Source organism: Euprymna scolopes, chromosome 36 (genome assembly GCF_053919585.1).
Source record: "Euprymna scolopes isolate OS-2025 chromosome 36, ASM5391958v1, whole genome shotgun sequence".
NCBI classification, from domain to species: Eukaryota; Metazoa; Mollusca; class Cephalopoda; order Sepiida; family Sepiolidae; genus Euprymna; species Euprymna scolopes.
Window position 1 is genome coordinate 64,978,190 of NC_136517.1, and position 18,257 is coordinate 64,996,446.

Here is an 18,257-nt window from a genome sequence, read left to right on the forward strand (position 1 = left end):
CTCTTTACGTTCAACACCGGTATCGATTAATTTAACCAGAAGTTTGTTTACATTTTGAAATGAACAATAGGTATAATTTAGTCACACTATTATTTCAAATGTAAGGATGTGATTATAATTTAATTTAATTAACCATGTGTTTAACAGATGAAAAAATAAAACAGGTTGAGTTATAAAATGTGATTGGCTGACGTACACGTGCTACCCTACTAGCGAATTATGCATCGACTCCGATGTTGTACGTTGTTCGACTGAGGGAGCCGTTATTTTTACAAGGAAACAATTTTTGTGAGCTAGTTTTTTTGGTTTTTTTTTAATTTATTTATTTTGGCTTGAACTTTGCAGATTATTTTGTTATGATTTTATCTGCTTTTTTTTCTTTTTTTGATGGATATTTTCTTTTTTTTTTTTGCCGGAATTTTCATTATAGGTAATTGTTAACAGGAAAATTGGTGAAAGTCAAAATTAGCACTTGTGACGATAAACAAAAAGCTTTAGCATGTATGTACCTCTCATGGAATGTCGTAGATCGAAACGCAGTGAAATGTTATTTGGTGCTAGTACACTTATTGATCTGCGCTATTTTTTAATAGTATTTTCAAGTTTAAGTTTTACGACACCTTAAACCATTAAAATATAAAAAAATAACGGTAACATAAGTGCATAAGCACCAAATTTTTATTTTGGTTTTGTTTTGCTTTCATTTTGTTAAATACGGCAAAAAAAAAAAACTTACGAAAAAAACAATGACAACAAAAGAATACAAAAACAATAAGAAAAGAATCCATAAAGTTCGAGCGAACTTGAATTTTTTATTTTTAAATAAAAAAATGACGCAGGTATTCTTCTATATATATATAAAAGCGAAAATGTGTGTGTGTTTGTACTTTCGACAGAGGCGACAGATTTTCATGAGATTGGTATCATTTTGAAGCTCGACATCTTGGACGACAAATATCGAAAAATTGGCCAAAAACATGAAATTCCTTCACCCTAAACAAGACTCTTTTCTACAAGGAGGGGTGCCGAAAAAAATCTTTCTTCATTTTCTCTCCTCCTGCTACTCTGACAATGACGTCATGTTTGACCTAGAAAACATTGTTTAGTTTAAAACCACCTGCAAGTGTTTTTAAAGGTTTAATTTTATCCGTTCTCAATTATATCTCTCTTTGGTGTAGAGGTAACGTGTCAGGTTTTTTTTTTTTCCGCCTTAGCCTCAATGTTTTGGGTTCGAACCTGTCTTTCTACCTAAACTTTTTTTCTCTTTTACACCTTTTTTTTCACGTTTGTTCACTGTTTAGCTTTGTTTTGGTTTTTCCAATTTTTTTTAACATGTTTTTTATAATATTAAAACAGGGTCACCCTCTCCTACATATACACCTCCAAACACCCAGGCAACGCCGGGTACCCCCGCTAGTCTTAAATAAAAAATAGTGCAGGTATGGTAAAACTTTAATTAAACTTGAAAATATATTTAAAAATAGCGAGGATTCCATTTGGCTTTCACCAATTTTCCTATTAATTACTTAAACTCCAGCAAAAAAACATAAAATAATGCGCAAAGTTCAAGCCAAAATAAATAAAAATAAAAAAACTAAGTCACACCCGCAAAAATTCTTTCCTTGTAAAAATAATAATGGCCCCCTCAGTCAAACTACGTACAACATCGGAGGCAATGCGTATTTCGCTATAGTCGTAGCATTCGTGTAAGTCTGTCTTTTGGTACCGTGCTGAAATAATTTTATTTTGAAAGCCATTCTTAACATGGAGAGGAGAGGGTATTTTGTATCCATTCTGTGCTTCCACCTTACAATTGAATAAAAAACTACAATTGATTAAAAAACAGATATTGTGAAACTTGAATTGCACATGAAAACACTATTTGCAAATAGTGTGGCACAAAAAATGCATACGCACATTTAAAGATCATTTTTGAAGGAGATATTGTTTTTAAAAGAGACTACCTCCCCCCAATATTTTTTAAGAATATTTTTAGTTAGTTATTGTTGTTTTAAAAAAGGTAAAATGGATTTTCTAAGTGTTTGTTTTCTACCTCACTGGCTAAGTTGTTAGTGGTTCAACTTATTTTAAAGCGTTTATTCAGTTCAAAAACAAAACTACAGACTGCATAATATGTTCTTTTAATATTTATACGTATTTACTGTTTTAAAAGAGGCAAAATCGATTTTTCTACCTAGCTTGCTAAGTTGTTAGCGGTTTAACTTATTTTAAAGTGTCTATTTAGTAAGAAAAACAAGTCAAGAAGAATTTCTCCTCCACTAAACGAGGACAGAAAAGGTGGTGTAGTCTCAGAACAGATACTAAACTTTGCTGCTAATAATAATAGACAAATAAATTTACCTTCAGATGAAACAGTTTTACTCACTGGCCGTATTAAATTTTAATAGTTAAACTTAACGAAGATTATATTTAGAATTAATTATAAATTAGATGCAGCATAAAATTTAAGAAAACTCGTCCATTATTGAATACATATCAATTGAAAACATATTTTAGGACCGTTCTTGAAGGGGGTATTGTTTTTAAAAGAGACTACACCTTAGGTGTAGTCTCTTACCTATAATATTTAAAAAAAAAAATATTTACTTGTTTACTGTTGTTTTAAAATATATAAAATCGATTTTCTAAGTGTTCATTTTCTACCTAGCTTTGTAAGTTTTTAGTGGTTCAACTTATTTTAAAACGTTTTAGTTTTTAAAAAAAGTCGCGTGTTACTCGAGAACAAATAAAATGTTTGCCATGAGAGTATCACGTCTTGGGAATCTCGATAATCGTTCAAAAATAGAAATTTAAAGAAAATACTGAAGTAGATATAGTTTTAAAAATAGCCCCCCCCCTCTCCAAAAGAAAATAAATTTGTATATTTTTTTAAAGTAATGTCTAAGATCAGTGTTCGGCAAAAATCAAACTATCGGAGTGGATGCAGTTGATTATGTAACGTAACTGAATGGAACGGAGTCACGGAGTGAAGACACGAAAAACGAAACAATATATTTATTAAAAAAATTACTTTATTTTTTTTAACACATCTTGTGTGATTACGAAACAAAAGAAAAAACTTCTTGCATTATTGATTAATATTACATTATGTGATGATACTTTTCATGTTATTCTGAGCATGCTTTATTAATAAATATCATTTTATTATTTTTGTTGTTAATGTTGATAAATATACTTTGAAAAAGTTAGGTATTTTCTTGACAGAAGAAAAATTTTAAATTGTGAGAAAAATCTAAAATCATTAAATTATGAAAAAATTTTGTCGTCATAAAAATATTTTTATTAGATTAATTTTTATTTGCAAAAGAAAAAAAAAACAACATTGCTAAAAAACCATATCAGTGAATTATCAATATATTATCATAACAACGATCATTGTTTTATATTAATAATAATAATGATAAAAAATGTTTCATTTCATAAAAATTAAATAGTATGCATAAATTATGTCGAATGTACATGAATAATTGTTTTATGACAAAATTTGTTGATTGGCTGATTAGGATTTTATAGTTTCTTCTTTTCCCAATTAAAATGAATTCAATCATCCTTTTTTATAATTTTAGTTTACAATGTAATAGCACGTTTTTAGTTAGCAATGTAATAGCATTTTTGTTAGCAATGTAATAGCACGTTTTTAGTTAGCAATGTAATAGCATTTTTGTTAGCAATGTAATAGCACGTTTTTAGTTAGCAATGTAATAGCACTTTTTGTTAGCAATGTAATAGCACTTTTTGTTAGCAATGTAATAGCACTTTTTGTTAGCAATGTAATAGCACTTTTTGTTAGCAATGTAATAGCACTTTTTGTTAGCAATGTAATAGCACTTTTTGTTAGCAATGTAATAGCACTTTTTGTTAGCAATGTAATAGCACTTTTTGTTAGCAATGTAATAGCACTTTTTGTTAGCAATGTAATAGCACTTTTTGTTAGCAATGTAATAGCACTTTTTGTTAGCAATGTAATAGCACGTTTTTAGTTAGCAATGTAATAGCACGTTTTTAGTTAGCAATGTAATAGCACGTTTTTAGTTAGCAATGTAATAGCACGTTTTTAGTTAGCAATGTAATAGCACGTTTTTAGTTAGCAATGTAATAGCACGTTTTTAGTTAGCAATGTAATAGCACGTTTTTAGTTAGCAATGTAATAGCACTTTTTGTTAGCAATGTAATAGCACTTTTTGTTAGCAATGTAATAGCACTTTTTGTTAGCAATGTAATAGCACTTTTTGTTAGCAATGTAATAGCACGTTTTTAGTTAGCAATGTAATAGCACTTTTTGTTAGCAATGTAATAGCACTTTTTGTTAGCAGTGTAATAGCACGTTTTTAGTTAGCAATGTAATAGCATTTTTGTTAGCAGTGTAATAGCACGTTTTTAGTTAGCAATGTAATAGCACGTTTTTAGTTAGCAATGTAATAGCACGTTTTTAGTTAGCAATGTAATAGCACGTTTTTAGTTAGCAATGTAATAGCACGTTTTTAGTTAGCAATGTAATAGCACGTTTTTAGTTAGCAATGTAATAGCACGTTTTTAGTTAGCAATGTAATAGCACGTTTTTAGTTAGCAATGTAATAGCACGTTTTTAGTTAGCAATGTAATAGCACGTTTTTAGTTAGCAATGTAATAGCACTTTTTGTTAGCAATGTAATAGCACTTTTTGTTAGCAATGTAATAGCACTTTTTGTTAGCAATGTAATAGCACTTTTTGTTAGCAATGTAATAGCACTTTTTGTTAGCAATGTAATAGCACTTTTTGTTAGCAATGTAATAGCACGTTTTTAGTTAGCAATGTAATAGCATTTTTGTTAGCAGTGTAATAGCACGTTTTTAGTTAGCAATGTAATAGCACGTTTTTAGTTAGCAATGTAATAGCACGTTTTTAGTTAGCAATGTAATAGCACGTTTTTAGTTAGCAATGTAATAGCACGTTTTTAGTTAGCAATGTAATAGCACGTTTTTAGTTAGCAATGTAATAGCACTTTTTGTTAGCAATGTAATAGCACTTTTTGTTAGCAATGTAATAGCACTTTTTGTTAGCAATGTAATAGCACTTTTTGTTAGCAATGTAATAGCACTTTTTGTTAGCAATGTAATAGCACGTTTTTAGTTAGCAATGTAATAGCACGTTTTTAGTTAGCAATGTAATAGCACGTTTTTAGTTAGCAATGTAATAGCACGTTTTTAGTTAGCAATGTAATAGCACGTTTTTAGTTAGCAATGTAATAGCACTTTTTGTTAGCAATGTAATAGCACTTTTTGTTAGCAATGTAATAGCACTTTTTGTTAGCAATGTAATAGCACTTTTAGTTAGCAATGTAATAGCACGTTTTTAGTTAGCAATGTAATAGCACGTTTTTAGTTAGCAATGTAATAGCACGTTTTTAGTTAGCAATGTAATAGCACGTTTTTAGTTAGCAATGTAGTCAAAAAAAATTTAAGAAATAAAACTATTCTTGTGAATAGAAATGAAATACGACTTAAAAATATTTATGAAATAAAACTATTCTTTTGAATAGCAATGAATTCCAACTTAAAAAATATTTATGAAATAAAACTATTCTTTTAAATAGAAATGAAATACAACTTAAAAATATTTATGAAATAAAACTATTCTTTTAAATAGAGATGAAATACAACTTAAAAATATTTATGAAATAAAACTATTCTTTTAAATAGAAATGAAATACAACTTAAAAAATATTTATGAAATAAAACTATTTTTTAAATAGAAATGAATTCCAACTTAAAAAAGCAACTAACTCAGCACTTTTTAAACAAATTTTGCTGAGAAAAAGACAGGCCCAAATTATTGCGCATCAATTCCAGTTTTGTTTTCTATTTATATATAACAAAGCAAAACTATGCAGCTGGTTTTCTTTTAAAAAGAAGTTGACTTTTAAGAGGGTTTCCTTTTCACAACATAAAAGCCAACATCAACATGTTGAAAGTTTGGACAAAAAAAGTATTTAATCAGAAACAAAAGTCGTCTCATTCATAAAAAATTTAAGACACAAGTTAGATTTATCTTATTTAAAATTTATTTTACTTCACAATATTATACTGTAGAAACTTGTTTCTAACAAACAGTTTTTTACTGCTCATTGGTGAGTTTTCGTTTTCAGCTGCCGACAAAACCACTTACCCTTTGCATCAACAATAAAGTTCAGCAGATCTATTAAGCACATGGGTGCAGGTTGATGGCTAGAGAAAGCATACCGAACATGGTTTAGTCATCATAGCTCCAGACACAAACTTTTTTTTTTAACTTGAAAACATCCAACCCCAATTTTACGCTAGTGTCACAATCAACCACATTTTCAAAACAATATAATTTAGAATATTAAGATTTTTCTGAATGAATTCTTCTGCAATTAAGAACATTTGTCACATTTGGATTTTAAATCTAACAGAATTTGTAGCTATATTTAGTAACAATCTTATGTGGAAATTTTTCAAGCCACCAATTAGAAAATCTCATGACAAACCATGTAATAAACTGCAGATTTATACACAGGTTCAGGCTTGTTCACACCAAGATAATGTTTGCACATCCATTTACTCAGAAACAGCACAGAAAGATTATAACTTACCTCTTGTATCAAAATCTACAGAAAAAACTTGTGATTCATTACCAGAGTGTGGCAAAGGAAATAACAGTCCTTTAAAATCCCGGTTTTTGTGTTTACTCCTCATTGAAAGCTTAATCGAAAAAGAATACTGAAATAAAAAAAATTAAGTGATTTGATCAAACAATTCAAAGGCAGGCAAAAAATAGACATAAATTTTTAAAAAAATTATCTAAATAAATATGAATGTGAAAGTTTTTCATTCATCACAATTCTATCATCATCAAAAGAGCTCCTTTTTTTATAATACAGATTTTTTAAAACTAAATTCTACACACACACACACACACACACACACGATTAATGAATCTTGACAGAGGATTTGTTTCTAGAGCAATAGCTCTTGATATATCAAAGGCTTATGATATAGTATGGCAGAAAAGGTCTACTTCACAAGATCACCAGCTATGGAATAGCTGGAAATGTGTCCCTATTAAATACTTTTTGATAGTCATGATGGGCAGAAATAAGAAACTCAGCTGCTGGCATCCCTCCAGGTTCCATCCTGGGCAAAACTCTTCCTAATCTTCAATGATCACATTTTTAGATCACTTATGCAGAAAACAACTTATGGCAACACTTCAAAGGGCAGCAATGATCAAGCTCTTTCTGATTCTCTCTTTTGATATTGAAGATGTGATACAATGGGGGGAAAAGGTGGCCGATTAATTTTAATGCATCGAAAACAAAGCTTCTTTCCTTTTATAATCACTGACCCCAATTACACCCGAATTGAAATGAATGGCTCATCTTGGGGAAGCTCCATGTATTGACAAGCTTCTGGAACTCCTTCCTGATCTGAAATGGAACATATCCATCAAATCTGTTGCCAAGATTGCTGGAAAAAAATGGTTGGATCATTCTACTGCTCCAGTAGTTATCTCACTGCCAATGCAATCCTCTATCTGTATAAGGGCCAGGTACATTCTAAAATGGAGTACTGTTGCCACATCTGGGCAGGAGTTGCTCGGCACGCTCTATCCAGCCTGGATAGAGTTCAAAACTTCAAGACATAGATGCTCTTTTCCTTTCAACCTCTTTCCCCACAGAAGAAACGTTGCAAGCCATATCTGGGCAGGAGCTGCTAAAAACAGCCTATCCTGCCTTGACAGAGTACAAAATAGACTTCGTGGCTTAGTGGGGGATGCCCTTTTCTCTTCTCTGCAACCTCTCTCCCACAGGAGAGATGCTGCGAGCTTGTCTTTGTTTTATCGTTACTTCCATGGCAAGTGCTTGTCTGAGCTTCAATCTCTGGTCCCCCCCTTGCCAATCTTTCACGGTAAACACCCGTCTAGCTGAAACCACTGTCAATAATTTTCCCCACTCTTTATCTGTGCCAAAACCAAAACGTAGATTCCATGAACAAAGCTTCTTTCTTAGAAATGCACATCTATGGAACTCTCTTCCGTTTGCCTGTTTCCCATCCGACTACAACCTGGATATCTTCAAGTCCAACATAAACAAATTCCTGATGAACCGCCCCCTTAAGTCACTTTATCAAATCTCCAATACTAACGATTACTATGATACTATCCCATTGATTACTGTACACGCAATAACACTTATCTCCAAGTGGCTTGCTGGCCTTGATAAGAGATGACTACCTTGTAAAAAAAATAAATAAAAAAAAAAAAAAATAAAGCCTGTCTTTGTTCTAGCGTTATTTTCATGGCAAGTGGTTAATTGAATTTTAATCTATGGTTCCCCTTGCCAAACTTTCAAAAATTCTCGACTAGCTACAACCACTATACGATTTCCCCCACGAACTGTGCCTAAATCTAAACGTATAGTCCATGAAACAAAGCTTCTTTCCCAGAAATATGACCTGTGAAACATGGCAACCTTCAAATCCAATGTAAACAAATTCTACCCAGTTTACAACATTAATGATTACTACACCACCTAACATGCATTACATTAACCCTCATTCTCAAGTGGCCTTGACAAGTAGTGACTCTTAAGTTAAAAACACTATATACACATATATGCATATATATACACACAAAAATAAGAAAGGTATTTATATGCCTAATTTACATAACTATACTTATTGTGATTAACTAATGTAAATAAAATTTCAAAGGAGAGGGGGGGGTCAAATTAGATAAGATCAACTCAAATCACTCATAATGCTTTGGTTAATGCAAAGTCCACAGGGTGGGTGTGGGGGTCCCAGAATAGGTAATGCCCAAGATTCTATGTAAGTAAAAAGTGACAGGTGCCTAGCTCTGTTACATAGTAAAAAGTCAGATTCCTAGGATTGAACTGGACCATTTCAGACAAAATATCTGACAAACATAAAATAAACATGCACCAAGAATTCCCGTTCATATGAAAAAAAATCCTGTACTTCCCACAGCAACAATGTGTGACAATTTTACAAATTTATATATTCTGATGAATGTTATCAATTTCCACCATTTCAAAAGATAACTAGCTTCTCCACGAGCGTCATTTGGATAAAAAAAGTATGAACGGGTCTGTCGGCATTTTCCAGTAGGATTGCATCAGACAGTAAATCACCCACCTCCAAAAAGAGATGAGTGGGAGGAAGAACCGCTAATAGATGATGAGGCCTATTTCAGTGTAGAATGGAAGATTAAGGATTACACTAATGTTCATTATTTAACGATGAACTTTTTCAGATGAATCTGGCTTCAACTGACGGATTCAGAGAGTTGGCATATAGAAAAGTTTGGAGAAAGAAACGTAAGAATATTCATAGCATTGGATATAAATGAGACACCTAAATCAAAGAGCAAATCTTGAGCAGTACCAATGTAGTCACAAGACTATTTGTGATTAACATGGCATAACAATGGAGTCAATAAGATGCATGAACACACTAGACAATCCAGACTATGTAAAAATGTTTATAGAATTCATGCAATTGGAAGTAATAGACCAAACAATCAAAGCAGAAACATTGCACGGACACAAAATCTGATGCAAATCTTATGACAAATGGCATGTCAAGGAATAAAATTTTAGTCCAGAACCATTTACTGAAGTTTACAGATGCAGAAATAAGATTTCCAAAGAATGAAAACAAAAAAACCATTACAAGGAAACCAGTAATAAAAAAATTCAACCTTAAGAATTAGATAAAAGTAACATGTCATTAAAAACCTGGAGAAAAGCAAAAATGGTGTAACACATGCAGAGGATAAAAACAGATCTTTATTAAAAAGATGGAGGAAATATGAGAGTGGTACAGACCTTCCAGAATAATCAGGAGTGAGAGGTCAAATCAGGGCATCAAACCTCAGATTCAGGAAAGTTTAGCAGAGTATGTAAATGAAGCACCTAATCGAGTAGAACAGATCTTGTAATCACAAAATTTGATATGCAATTAACACAACAGATAGGAATGACCACTCCTACAAATTGATAGAGGAATATTTCTTATACAGGGGCATTTCAACCATTGTTAAAAATTTGGCAATTTAACTAATTCATTTTTTTTTATAGACAGAGTTTCCTGAAACTTATGCTGGCAATCTTCCAAATCCTATTCTTCTCCCATATAAACATGCAACTTTTTTTGCAAGTGACAAGACAAGATTAGACACAGAAAATGTATTTTGCAAATTTATATATTCTGATGAATGTTGTCAATTTCTACCATTTCAAAAGATACAATCACCTGATTGACGAAAATGGCATAAAAAATATATTTTTCAAACTTCAGTTGCTGTAACTTACTATTATAAAAGTTGAAATAAAATACATTTTCTGACTGTCTTAGTGTCTGTTCTATCTAAAAGATGGTGCCATAATATTGTGGGGTTCATGCCAGACCTCCATAAAATGAAAATCTGACACAAATTCTAACAAAGATTTTTAAGATGATCAGATATCTTCTGAAACTGATGCAATAATATTGTAGGCAGTTTGTATCAGATGTCAGTGGAAACATGTTTACGCATCACAACAATAACAGATGCATTTATTGTTGCTTCAAATTCAAAGCAACAATATGAAACACAATATTGAAAAACAATAATGTAAACTATTTTATTTACTTTTCAAAATCACTTCTAATTGTACATAATTGTGCAAGAGTATTAGTTGCTCTACATAGGTAGAGCTGTAACTTACCGAGTTGTAAATCCATTTCTTGGCAAGACAACCCATGCCAAATCCTCAGTCTACCAAATATGGAAAGGTAATGGAAGAAATCTTCACCTGTACTGAATAGATTCTTTTTGTGACCAAAAATTTTGATATTTCTTGAACTTTGGCCTTAGCTCTTTATTGATCTGAACTAATTCTTATGCCTTCCAATATGGTGGTCATTTTGAATTCAACAATATGCTTACTCCACTCTTAAATTATGTTATTAGACAACCCTTTCCTTTTGAAAAGGATGCTATCCCTTTTCATTTGTCGTTAGCTATTAAGTAATTTTTTTACTAATTATCATAAAAGTTTTCCTTTCTCGCTCTTTTTGTAATTCATATCTTGTTTGCTATGATGTTTATATTTGATTTCTTACCAACTTAAATTCTAGGCATTTATTGATTTTACAGTAAAACAAATCAATTTCTTAGCAACTTAAATTCTAGGCATTTATTGATTTTACAGTAAAACAAATCAATTTCTTAGTAACTTAAATTCTAGGCATTTATTGATTTTACAGTAAAACAAATCAATTTCTTAGCAACTTAAATTCTAGGCATTTATTGATTTTACAGTAAAACAAATCAATTTCTTAGCAACTTAAATTCTAGGCATTTATTGATTTTACAGTAAAACAAATCAATTTCTTAGCAACTTAAATTCTAGGCATTTATTGATTTTACAGTAAAACAAATCAATTTCTTAGCAACTTAAATTCTAGGCATTTATTGATTTTACAGTAAAACAAATCAATTTCTTAGCAACTTAAATTCTAGGCATTTATTGATTTTACAGTAAAACAAATCAATTTCCTAGCAATTTAAATTCTAGGCATTTATTGATTTTACAGTAAAACAAATCAATTTCTTAGCAACTTAAATTCTAGGCATTTATTGATTTTACAGTAAAACAAATCAATTTCTTAGCAATCCAAAAAATAAGCTTCAAAATTTGTTTAATTTTATGTTCTACAGATTTGGATATTTCTCACGAAATTTGTTTTTAACTTTAAAAAACAAAAAGCAAACATTACTTTTCAGTACATACAAATCTATAGTACTATTTCATCATGTAACTGAAAATCTTACACTTACTTAAGTGGCTTTTGGACTTTATAAGTGAACCATTAGTATAAATAGAATTTATTTTTGCTGACTTGAATGATTTTCTGATGAGAAGTGACTGTTTATAAGGAAAAGTATTGTTTTCTGATTTTGCCTTGTAACCAAGGTAACTAAGCTTTGAAACAAACCAGCTTTATATGTATGACACTATTGGTGTCATAAATGCATGCAGCGAGGTGCATATTGCAGTGAGGGGGGTATTTGACCGGTGGGAATGCTGCGGCATCGGTCGTTATATATGGACTTTTATTTCTAAAACTTGATTTAAATGTTATTTTTAATCTGTACACTTTATGCGCTTATCCATAAAATAGCATTAATATAAGAATGTGATGCCATCAGGTCGACTTACTGAATTATGAACACTATGTGAAGATTGATCTGCGTGAGTGCCAATGTGGTAACTGCTGATTTCTTCAATTTTAATCATCGTAATGTCATCAAACGTTTTTTTAAATAGCATAGAATTTCTTTTACCTGAATCTATAAAATTTTGTCATTCAGATCTTGTAAAATAAAAGATCTAAATACTATAGAGTCCTATCTCATTTGTCCCTTTTTGTATGAAACTTCTATTTTGAGGAAAATGCTCCTAACAAATTAAATCCTTTTTGAGCACAAACTATTTTCAGTTGGATTTATTGACCTTGCAGTCAAACCAGGTTTAAATTCTCAACTAAAAAACTTGATCTTACAGTAGGTAAATTTTATGTCATGTGATTATTTTAGGAGTGCTGGTGGAACATTCTCTCATAAACATTGTCAAAATATGGCATTGAATAAAAGAATTTTGCCCCAAAATAATTAAATTGTAGAAATTAAAGATCAAATGGCTTTGAGACAATGAGTGAAGAATTAAAAATGTCAAAACAAATTGATTTGAGGTCATGTAAAATGGGCAAAAGGACACATTTTACCTAGATACCATTTTTCTTAATTTTGTTTTTAATTTCCGTTGAAAACAAAACCGCATAAGGTTTTATATACAAATCTTTAATTCATAAGCAATAAATCAAAGTAAAAAACAAAATTGTTTTTGTCCATTTGGTTGGGAAGTGGGAAAGAAAAAAAAAGTATAACAAAAAGGGGAAATGAGTTTATCAGTAGAACAATGGATAGAAAGTTGTTCACAAAGGAACACAAAAGCTAAAATAGCATGATAGGTCAATGGATGGCAATGACTGGGAACAAAAGATCGATCAATAGGAGTTAGTTTTAGGAGAGGCAGTGGGTTTTGCCAGTTTTATGATGGTTGGGATAGTCTTAGATTTGCAAAGGTTGATAACAGTCCAGTTAAGAGTGACACAGTGGAAGGCAGGTTAAGTGGAGTGTGTATGTGTGTGTATGTGGGGGGGGGGGCTGTGATTACCATACTTGTTCATTCGGGGGGGGGGGGGTTCAAATCAATTTGATTGAACATTGCTTTTGTCAAAATTTAATTTGAGTGCAGATGTAACTCGGAAAACATTTACAGAATAAATAAAATAACTTACCAGGCCAGGAGGATAGTTTTTAACTGAATCAGTGTAGTCATATATTATACAAATATCTGAACTATTAGTTGATTTCAAGATAATTTTGAATCCATTCATATTTGTGGTATCTGCATATACAAAAGAATTAAAAAGATTAATTTCTCTCAAACAACAACAACCTAAAAGCATCAGTTTATAATAGAGTCACAATTAAAATAAAAGGAAATATTTACTAAAGCTCAATGAGTTACTCCATTTTTAGTTTCTTTGGATCAGAACTTCAGAGAAAACAAGGGAACTTTTCCCAGATTACCTGAATACTCAGACATGAGTCACTGAAATCTGAATCCACCATATTTGTTTAGCAATACATTATTCCTATCAAGTTATATTTGATATTGTTTTAATTTAGGACTTGTAGATTGTAAGATTTTGTCAGAACTTGTTTTTAATTAATTTTATTTATTGCGGACTATTATCCTCATTTTTTCTTAGTTGTTTCACAACGTTTCGGCCAACTATTCCTCTGGCCTTCATCAGGTGGTAACCGCGATGGGATAGGAACTCCGAATCTCCTGACTGCATCCACTTCCGTAGTTGTTGTCTCACCACGTTTTTGGCAAAGTAAGCCTCTGGCCGGCTTTGGGTAGAATTGAAACTGCTATCTTCAGACAATTCTCACTTGGAACCATAGAGATTCAACGTCTATGAACTGCAACACAGGCCCCGAAGGGCGATCAAGATTGAAATTTTTGGTCTTATAAATTCATGTTTTATTTTATTATCTGATCTTCCATGGTCGGATCCGTACCAAATGGTATATATTATTTAATTGGAATTCATTATCGAGATAAGTTTTATTTATTAATTTTATTTATTGTGGACTATTATCCTCATCTTTTCTTAGTTGTTTCACGATGTTTCAGCTAACTATTCCTCTGGCCTTACCACCTGACAAAGGCCAGAGGAATAGTTGGCCAAAACGTCATGAGACAACTAAGAAAAGATGAGGGTAATAGTCCACAATAAATAAAATTAATAAATAAAACTCACCTCAATAATGAATTCCAATTAAATATATTGCTTTTAATTTTTCAATTTTTTTTTACTTCCAGTTTAATTACGAACTGCATTTAATAGTTTAATTTACAAAACGTTTTACATAGGTTTAGGTTATTAAAACATGTTTTTGTAAATTAAACTAATAGCCTAAAAACATGTTTTATTTATAAATTTTACTAATAGCCTGAAAATACATAATTTTATTTACAAAAAAGTTTTACTAATAACTTAAAGCAGACACAGTATTATTTATAAGAAATTTCACTATGTTTGCTATTAGTTTTTGTGAATAAAATTAATAGCCTAAAAGTACAGTTTTATTACAAAAAGTTTTACTTAGTATTATTTACAAGAAACATTTTAAATGTAAAAAATTTAAGTGTCATATCAAGTAGGTATTCAACTGATCTAATTGAAGTGGTTGGATTTATTACAATAGGAAACTGAATGTACGGAAAAACATACTTGCTATCCACATGACAGTCAAATAAAGTTGACCATTATTGATAGATGGTTTAAATGTGGTGTTGTACGTTTTTGAAGGCCATTGTCCATTGACATTTGGTTTGTACACATCCAATTCCTTAGAACAACCTGCAAAAGAAAAACAAAAAAAGTTAATGGAGAATTAACGAATTTATTTCATAAAAATAATTTATGTTAAAAGGTGTTAAGTTCTACGCAAGCACTCAACAGTAATTAAATCAGATACAAAAATATCCTATGCTAACAGCTGTATGCTTTAGAAGTCACAGGCACATGCAATCACATGGTTTAACTAAATATCGGTTTTAACAAAGCTAAAAATCTTGTATCAAGCAAATTAATTTTGATTGCAAAATAAAGTGTTATATCATAAAACTACAATCAAAACAGTGAACTTTTGAGACATGGTTAATCTTAAATGCAAAGAAACAGACTTGCATTTGTGCAAGTAACAAAATGCTAAAAACACTTATAAATTTATATTTAAAAAGAAAATGGTGGCTTGTAAGGAAGTTTTTAGCATGTATCAAATACAGTTGTTTCAGTGAAGTTTTTTTTTCATTTCTGAAGATTCATCATCTCTATACACTGAAACTACAAAAAAATTTCATTGCATAGTGATGATAAAAAGGCTGTTATTTTGCAATAAAGATCAATTTGCTTGATACAAGATTCGCTATGTCGGTAAAGGTATAAATATATAATTGTTCTAGGATTATATTAGAGCGTTTGAATAGTCAACACATGGAACTTAAAAAAAAACCCAAAAAAAACACTAGTAATTGTCTGTATTTTTGAGATGAGGTGTTTTCATTTATTGAGATTGTCGGACTGACTTCTTCATCTTGGTTTTTATAGTCACAACGTTTCGGCCGTTTTGCCCTCCAGCCTTCATCAGGTGTTTTGTATCGAACTGGGGAACCGTTTGTTAGGAGTCTCAAACCCAACCCTTTATTATTATTATGGGGGTATCCTGTTCAGACTCCAGCTAGGCTCTGGCAAATAGTTGCTGATTCTGTTTTGAATGTTACTTTTCACTGCCTTCGTTCAGGATTGAACTCAGCACCTTTGGGTAACTGTAAACTTTGATACAACGACTAGGACCACTTGACCATATGTCACTAGGACATATGGCCGAGTGGTCCTAGTGGATGAAGGCTGGAGGGCAAAACGGCCAAAACGTTGTGACTATAACAACCAAGATGAGGAAGTTGTCTGACAGTCTCAATCAATCAAAAAAAAAAAAAAAAAATAACTCTAGATTGACTACGCAACCAAGAATAAACAAAACTGTATTCCAAATGTACAGTTTGAATACAGTTTGAATTAAATCATACCAGCAGGACCCATGGGAATTCTTAGTAAAATAATCGCCAAACCGAATGTAGTAGTTACCAACACAACAAACGCCCTCGTGTTTGTTGTGTTGGTAAGTACTACATGTGATCATCAGATCAGAGGGAGTGTAGTACTTACCAACACAACAAACGCCCTCGTGTTTGTGTCTTGTATAGGCATGCGAGACAACAAAACTTGGGTTTTTATAAGCGGAAGTTTCGAGGTTGTCAAGAATCTACAGGCGCATGCGCAAGAGAAGGGATTGAGATAGTGGTATAAAGGCAGGTCGAGTGAGAAGGTTGTGGTTGTTGTTGTCATTGGACGTTACAGTGACGCGTGCGTTAGCAGGTGATTAAGAGGCGGTTTATTTTTGTGTGTCAAGTCGCGCACCTCGGTGAAGGTCATAAGCTATTTCGGCGATTTCATTTTGTCTCTTTTCCTGGACAACTATGGCTGGGGCAAAGTTTGATTTAAAACTGATACCCGAATTCGACGGATCCACTTCTGTTGTCGACTGGGTCGAAAGGGTTGAGCTGACCTGCAACCTCTGTGAAGTAAAGGGGGTGCATACCGTGATTCCCCTGAGATTGGCTGGAGGCGCCCTAAGTGTATATCAGCAACTGAGTGCTGTGGAGAGGGCTGATATTACCTGTATAAAAAATGCTTTATACAAGGCATTTGCCATGGATCCCTGTACGGCCTACGAAACATTTGCCACTAGGAAGCTCATGCCAGGAGAACCCGTGGACGTCTTCTTCGCGGAGCTGAAGAAACTTGCAGTTCTATTTTTTTTTTTTTTTTTTTTTTTTTTTTACATGGGTGTCACCACTTATCAAGGCCAAGAGGCCACTCGAGGATAAGGGTTAATAGGTATACATTAGTCATTGTGATTTTAGCATAGTAAACAGTGGGAATTTTGTAACTTGGATTACTTAGAGGAACGATTCAATTAGAACTTATTCACATGGACTTTTTCTTTTTTTTTTTTTTTTTTCATAGGTATCAACACATTATCAAGGCTAAGAGGCCACTCAAGGATAAGGGTTAAAGAGTGTACAGTAGAAATTGGACAATATAATAATCATTGGTAATGAAAATTTGTTAAATTTGATAACTTATATGGAACGGCTCATCAAGAACTTATTTACGTTAGACTTGAAGACAACCATATTGTAGTCAGCCGGAAAGCAGGAAAACGGAAGACAATTCCACAGGCGTGCAGTTCTAAGAAAGAAGCTTTGTTCATGGAATCTACGTTTAGGTTTAGGCACAGATAAAGAGTGGGGGGAATTATTGATAGTGTTTACAGCTAGACGAGTGTTTCTTGTGAAAGTTTTGCGAGGGGGGACCATAGATTGAAGCTCAGTCGAACACTTTCCATGAAAATAACGATACATCAGAGACAAACTCGCAACATCTCTTCTGTGAGATAGAGGTTGCAAGGAAGAGAAAAGGACATCTCCTACGAGGCTACGAAGTCTATTTTGAACTCTATCAAGGCAGGACAAGTCCTTTCTCGCAGCTCCTGCCCAGATGTGGCAACAGTATTCCATCCTTGGACGTACCTGGCTCTTATATAGATAGAGAATTGCATCAGCAGTGAGATATCTACTGGATCGATAGAAAAATCCCACCATTTTTCCAGCGGCCTTGGCAACAGATTTGATGTACGTGTTCCATTTCAGATCAGGAGTAATGATCAAGCCCAGAAGCTTGTCAAAACTTGAGGCCTCCTGAAGACGAGAGCCATTCATTTCAATTGATGCCAGATGGGGATCAGAATGTTGATGATGTAAAGAGAGAAGCTTGGTTTTAGATGCATTAAAAGTAACCAGCCACTCCTTTCCCCATTGTACTACATGCTCAAGATCAGAGGAGAGAGAATTGGAGAGAACTTGGTCGTTTACTGTCTTAGATGTGCTACCATAAATCGTAGTGTCGTCAGCATAAATGTCTACAAATGATGTAAGGATGTGATTTGGAAGATCATTAATGTAGAT

At 32.3% G+C, this 18,257-nt stretch overlaps 1 protein-coding gene across 8 annotated transcripts in view; it reads right to left on the reverse strand.

Moving 5' to 3' along the window:
- The window catches only part of LOC145260550 (uncharacterized), a 103,496-nt gene that overhangs the window by 30,195 nt on the left and 55,044 nt on the right, over positions 1-18,257 (reverse strand). For all 8 annotated transcript variants that reach the window (XM_080118779.1, XM_080118778.1, XM_080118783.1 and 5 more), the window contains 3 exons: positions 14,899-15,027; positions 13,390-13,499; positions 6,615-6,741 (listed from right to left, as the gene is read on the reverse strand). In XM_080118779.1, the coding sequence (XP_079974905.1) occupies positions 6,615-6,741; positions 13,390-13,499; positions 14,899-15,027 (366 nt within the window). The remainder of the gene's footprint in view (positions 1-6,614; positions 6,742-13,389; positions 13,500-14,898; positions 15,028-18,257) is intronic.